Below are 6,787 nucleotides of genomic sequence, written 5' to 3' on the forward strand. Positions count from 1 at the left end.
GGCGTGTTTGAAAAACAAATTCATACTCGACAGGTGCATTGTTCGAAACGCTGGCTACGTGGCGAGGGGTAGGCAAGGGATCCGTCGCTTGGGATAATTTATCTGGCCCAAACACCCGCGGCCCGGGCGAGCGGTCGGACAAATCTCACTATGCGCAGATTGGATCTTGAATAGCTATCAGAACAGGTGTTTGGGCCCGAATGGCCGCCAACGAGACGCCCTTTTAACGCAGCAAAGCGGCACAAAACAACCACTTCGAGAGCGAACGGGCGGCTCGACGTCCAGAAGCGACGAAAAGGCGGTCAACATTCAAGCAAAAAACTAACAATGAGCCGGACACCCGAATCCTGATCACATTTGTCTGTCACAAGCAGAGAGAGAACAATGGGCCATGACAAACTGAAAGTGGTTGGAGCGGTTGTTAGGCGGCGCCCATCGTGTAGCTGAAAAGGGCTACGATTGGGTATTACGGCTCATTGCTTTTTCCGTGAAACAACAGCATACGCAACCCGCACACCCAAACTTGCAGGGGTCGAGACGAATGAGCGCACGAGATGTCAGTCACGTGAGCAAAAGCTGCTGTACTCCACAGATTCGCTTCCGCGCGAATTTCCGTAAGAGAAAACGGTCCTCGCGTGGGAATGGCTGGAAGGGGCTTTGCAAATGGAGGGGGACGGGGCCACATGCGGAGAGGCCAGGCACCTCCCTTGCTCACAATCGTGCTCATCGTGATGCCAGGTGCTGGGCGTTCTGGGGGTGTTCAGGGTGTCAAAGGTAGCAAAAGTCCCAGGATGGCCTGTCCAGGAGGGCTTGTTTTGGATCCCCTGGCCGATGGCCCGGGTTGTCTTCGGTGACGGAGTGGCGTGAGTGGCGACCGTGGAGGGTCCTTGCTCAGCTGCTCCGTATCGCCCTTCCCCGAAATCAGATCTGGGAATGCCCCAGCTCTTGCAATCGCTTGGCAGAAAATGGGAACCTCCATCAGGGCGGGGGGCAGTCCGTAACAGTAACATCCACCCAAGCAACTTGATACCATACACGGACCGAGCGACACCGCCGTTCCCTCTCCCCCGTATCGCTTTTTATTCAAGAGGGGACGAGTCTCGCGCGCTTGACGAATCGAAGGAACCCAACGAGAGACGATGCAGCAACATGTATCCGAATCAAACCCCTTCACCAGCACACTCCCCTACATGAGCTAATGCCCCCCACCTCACCGAGGCCGCACACCACAGCACACCGCACCCCCAAATCGCCCTCAATACGTGACATCTTTACATGCGGCGGCACAATCGCGGTGAAAAGGCCCCTCCAGGCCTACAGGGCTGTCGAACAAAGGGAGACAGGGCATCCAGGGGGCCCTGTAGAAATCATGTTACACTGAGGGCCGCGAACTGTACCTTCCCGTTCCGCGCTTCCCGGGTGCCATGTCTGTCATTGCCTCATTCCTGCAGTTCTGCTGTCCCGCTGACGGAGAGGAGAAAGCCACTGGCACACTGGCAACTGTCGCCCAACAAGCCGAAGTGGTCGGAGTTGGGGGGTAATCGTCGGGCTGTCGACACCTTGACCAGACCCAACATCGAATCCAGGTGTAGGGCTGAGCGGGAATTTCCTGACCGCTTTTGTTGGAATCGATCAGCATCAGGAAGTTCACACGACCCTTGGCCTCTTGCTCCCCCTCACCCTTGACTGCCGGCTGGCCGATCTCGCTAGACTCGGTTCTTGTCACAGTGTAAGTGTAAACTTCAGCCAGCCTCCTTCGAGCGGCCGAGGGTTTGTTACGATACCTGCCACCTGCTGCTGCGCGAGCCCTGCAGCAACTGCTGCGGCGATATGCCCTGTGGTGGCACAGAGGCACCCAGTCGAGGTGACTTCCTGGCTGGATAAACACTGCTGATGGTGCAGATGGTCCTGTGCAACCAACCTTTTCAGGCCGCCTCACCACGACCGCAGCTCTCCAGAGCTCTTCCTCACCAGGGGTTGGGGGAGCACACGAGCTTCACACAACCGATGTCATCCGACTCACACAGCCGCCAGGAGACCACTGTGTGCATACAGGTACCTTGCGGTGGCACAGGTCACTTTGCGAGAGGTGATAGCTCGGACGCAGGTTTCTCTCAATCTGGTCATCCGGCAGCGCCCTTCGCCGAACCTCCAGTCTCCCGCGCGGCAGGACTTGTTTGGATCTGACAGGCCGGTCGAAGAGGGGTCTTATGCTGCCGTCCCATGTTTTTTCGAAACGCCGGCCAGGCTTTTGTAGGGATAAGGTTGGGATTTTGCAGCAATGCGTTGGCAGGCTCCATATATCAACCCACGCACTTCGGTCACGGTTCAGGTGGTTGGAAACCTGTCGGAGAGATCCTCCCTCTGCTTGTCCACCAGGCTAATGTGAGATTCGTTTCAGTCATCACCTCTAACGAAGCCGATTGCGCCTCCATCTTGACGCCGGCCCGGATATGACCACCTCCCTCACTGCCTGCGTGGCCCGAGAGGAAAACCGATAAATCTAGTGTGTTTTGTGGTGATGTTGCAGTCCCCTGCTCCCTCCGATGCCGATGCGGGCAGTGTGGGCAAACAGACGGACGCAGCGCTCGTGCAACAGGCACAGAGACGCCCTTCCAATGCAGAACCAAAAAAAAAACAACTCACAGAGCCGGTCAGCTCGCAATATAACACTCAATTGGAAACGAATCCGGACAAACGGCGGTGAGGATGGCGGACCCCCGTATCGCCTACCGGCCGACCATTGCCAACACGGCACCGCATCACACCTCACTCACCTTGGGACCCTCACCCCATCAGTCAATCTCGGACCTGCTGGTTGCCCAACGCGCGGGGCTCGGTGCTGTGCGCCCACGGAAAAACATTTCGAATGATGTTTGGATACTCGCAGCAAGCATGTCCTGTCCCGCTCCTCTGATGCGGCTTGGTACAGGCAGGCCACCGAAAGCTGGTCGGCTGCCTGCCGGTATATGTCCGCAACATAAGGGGCTACATCAAGACATGATGTCGTCTTGAAGCTTCCCCGCACCCCAGCAAAGCCGGCTAGCCAACCATCCAACCAGTCCAACAACCGTCGGGTCACGGGTCGATCGAGTGATGTCTGGCAATCCGGTTTTCTGGGCCATTTTCTCGTCTTGTTTTGCGGCCCAATAAACGCCTCATTGACGGGTGCCCGTTGAAAGCCGTCCCTGTTGGCAGGAACTGGGGTTGCACCAAGGAAGGGTGCCGCCAGCCAGTGCTGGGTGCAGCGGGTATTATCTAAGTGTGCAGTGACCCGGCTGGAAAAAAAGTGAGATCTGACACTTCCGCCCGAGGACGGGTACGGGCGGGAGACACAGGGAGAGCAGGTACATCATCAGCATGGGTGTCCTAACTGTTCTCAGGAGCCCAAAGAGATGGAGCAGGTTGTGATGAGTATCACACAGCATACGCATGTGGAGGTGGGTAAAACTCCGGTGCCACGGTCACTTTTTGCTCCCCTCCTCATGATGATGATCTGATGGGTTGCTTTCTCTCTCCCCTCCCTCCCCTCCACGCAGTCACAGGGTCCGAAGAGGGCTCGCACCTTTTTCCTTCTTGATACCACCGCCCACCACCCTCTTCGCGAAGCGTGCTTCCTTAGCTTTGTGGCCCTGCCCTTCCCTTCCACCACAACCCCGCTTACCGACATCAGGTTGCAGGAAGCCCGCCGCAGCCCGCTTGCCGGTCTGTTTTTGCCTGGCTGTGCATCAAGCACCATGGCACGACAGCAAAAGGTGACCAAGGTGCAGCAAGGCAGCGGCGCGTGAGGGATTTGCCTCGGTTCGGTGGCTTTTTTTTATCATATGAACTTGCAGTTGATCAAGGCAGGAAGATGGGCGGAGAGATGGTGAAAGAGAGAGAGAAACGCGGGGCAGCTATCCGTGGTAAGACAGGGTAGGTAATCTATGAGACTGGTCTGGACTGAGATTGATGTTTCGCCGGGCACCACCACCACCGTGAACCAAACCCCGGGCTGAGCCGAAGGTTGGTACTTGGTAACTATACGGCCTGGGGACTTATCCATCTGATATTAGATTGTTACGCCGTGGATTAGATTACAATGCAGCAGTCGTCATATGAGGTCTAGACAGGATTAAAGGGGTGTGCGTGGTGTGCGTGGGTGTGCGTGGTGTGCGTGGGTGTGCGTCACCGCACCCTCTCGTGAGGACAAGAAAGAAACTAAACGGTTTGATCTACTCGATTGTTTATGCGCGCGGGAAGATCAGATGCTGTGGAGGATTCATGCCTGCATTGGCTTTGTTTCGTGACGTCCCCTTTTGTCGTCTTCTCTTCCCCACACCGGCCGGCAGTTTTTTATCACGCAAGGGCTCGTTTTGCTTTCTTCCAAGTTCTTGGAACAAGCAAGGGACACTTGTTGCGGACCGACGCGAGGAGGGGAAGGGGGAAAGATCGTCGTTTGTTTGGAAATGCAGGTGATCGTTTTTGGTGGTGGATGATGTCTGGGACGCTAGCGAGAGTTATGTGTTTATCCTATTGTTGGTAGTGGTGGTGGTGGTGGTGGTGACTCCTGGAGAGGAGAGGGGGTGGATTTACCGACCTAGCAGGGGGCGTGGGAAAGGTCTTGTCTTTTTTCTTCTGTCTCGCTGTTGTCTTGGAGTGTTGTGATGTTGTTTCTGATCACCAAAACATGAAATCTGGGGGGCAAGCAAAAACGAAATTATGGTGCAGTGAACCAGACAATGATTGATCGATGGGAGCTGATGTGTGTGTGTGTGTGTTGTTGCTTAAGCGAGGCAACAAAGGGATGAAAGAATGTCTCTGTCGGACCCAAAAATATATTTCATGATGTCTTTCTTGTCTTGAGGACATACGATGGTGCTTTTGCTCTGGGTGGACGGTATATGGCATACCAAGAGGAGATGTTCTGGACTCTTTCCTGGGCGGTTTTTCTTTTCTGCGCTCATTCCATCAGCACACACACCACATCACACCACACCACACCACACCACACCACCATACCATCCTTCCTCCCTTTGTCAATGATGGACATTTTTGATGTGAAGAGGGCTGGCTGGCTGGCTGGCTGGCTTGGGTACAAACAAGCAGAGCGGGCGGGCAGGCAACTTGGTTGGTTTTGGCGTTTAGGGGGTGGTGCTTGCTGCTCCGTCCCGCTCCGTCCCGTTGGGCGGGCTTGAGCGTCGGGGCGATTCCATAGGCTGGGGCGTTTTTTTTTTTTTTCCTGCCGTGTGCCGTTGGGAACTCTTGGGGGCTTACGGATACAGGGCACTGTGTGTAATTTTGGTGGAAGGGAGCAGTTTACGGCTTGATACACAGGCAGAGACGCTGCCTAAATGGGGTAAGAGTGGGCTTGTTACCATTACACACAATTTCACGCTGAGGGCAGCGTAATACAGTCTTGTAACGGTCGGGTTGATGACCATCAGTGAGGTCCGTCATTGAAAGATTGGTCATCATCAGCGTTGGCCTCCAAGTGTGTTGACGACGACGACGACGACGACGACGACGACGACAGAGTGAAAGCAACCAAGCTGTCGCAGAGTTGTTGGAGAGGGTAAGGGAAACTCGCCGGGGTATTTGAATTGTGAGTAGATATTCACAGTCATTTGAGTTGCTCGTGTGAGGGTTGAGGTGAATATGTGCCCGATATGTTTCCGGAGAAGAGGGAAGATGTGTGTATTTATATGTCCAGAGTGGAAGGACAAAGAGATCACAAGAGTTCCTGACGTGTAGAGATATTCATTATCAGATTTCGCACTTTCTGATTTGATTAGGTATGTGGTGTTGGATTGTGGAGTTGAGGTTGGATTCAAGGTTGGATTCAAGGTTGGAACTTTCGACAGCCACGAGGAAGCTCTCGCTGGGTTGGACCACAACTTGCTTCTACGACTATCACTGATGAGAATCACTAACCAGAAATCAATCAATGGGGGGGAATCCAGATGCTAACGAGCATGCTTTCCCAGATATTTGTACTCCATCACCACGATCGGCCCGTCAGCACCGTTCAACCATCCATATCACCGACCTGCTGATCACGTAGCCAGCTGGCTTTCCTCAGCCGAAACTCTCACCATCTCAACATGGCCGATCACCCTCACACTCACGGTTCCCATCATGGCCACTCCCACGGACACTCTCACGATCATGGTCACTCCCACGCTCACGGCCACGGAGAGACTCAAAACAGGGAGTACTTCAAGTACGTCACCCTTCACTCCCCCAGACATTGTTCCCAGTTGCTAACGTTCGAGCGAAGTCAACAAGCATCCTCTTACGACTCCAAGCACGAGAAAACCCTCGACAAGCTGGTTGAGGAGATCAGGAAGCGGATCGATTTCATTGGTGTTGAGTGGGCTGACGAGGAGAGCTCCGGTGACGAGGAGGAGAAAAAAGAGGACAACAGGGAGAAGAGGGAGGTGAGGGAGGTGAGGTTGTTGGATTATGCTTGTGGGACCGGACTTGGTGAGTCTCTGCATATATCCAAAACACAGAGAGGACAAGGCTGACACGTGTTGATGACGGTAGTTTCGAGGGTATGGTACCTTTTACTCAACCGGTATGGGAAACCTATATGCTGATGTGACTATATAGGCTCTTGCTCCGTATACCACCCAGTGTGTCGGCATTGATTTGTCCGAGAATATGGTACGTCCTCTTCCTGGTGCTGAGCTTGCTTCAGAGGCAAACAAGCACGCATGGCTGACAGGAAGAAACCAGGTGGCTACCTACAATGCCAGAGCCGCAAATCAGGTAAGTTTTGAACCGGGTTCCCCCCCCCCCACAA

At 54.4% G+C, this 6,787-nt stretch overlaps 1 protein-coding gene across 1 annotated transcript in view; it reads left to right on the forward strand.

The window, feature by feature from the left end:
• Positions 1-6,117: 6,117 nt before the first annotated feature.
• Positions 6,118-6,787, forward strand: part of PODANS_1_20920 (uncharacterized protein) — a gene marked incomplete at both ends in the record, with an annotated part of 1,116 nt that continues 446 nt past the window's right edge. The window contains 3 exons of the mRNA XM_001903014.1: positions 6,118-6,202; positions 6,268-6,428; positions 6,595-6,753. Of these exons, the coding sequence (XP_001903049.1) occupies positions 6,118-6,202; positions 6,268-6,428; positions 6,595-6,753 (405 nt within the window). The remainder of the gene's footprint in view (positions 6,203-6,267; positions 6,429-6,594; positions 6,754-6,787) is intronic.

The sequence above is a fragment of the Podospora anserina genome, chromosome 1 (assembly GCF_000226545.1).
Source record: "Podospora anserina S mat+ genomic DNA chromosome 1, supercontig 5".
In the NCBI taxonomy this organism is placed as follows: Eukaryota; Fungi; Ascomycota; class Sordariomycetes; order Sordariales; family Podosporaceae; genus Podospora; species Podospora anserina.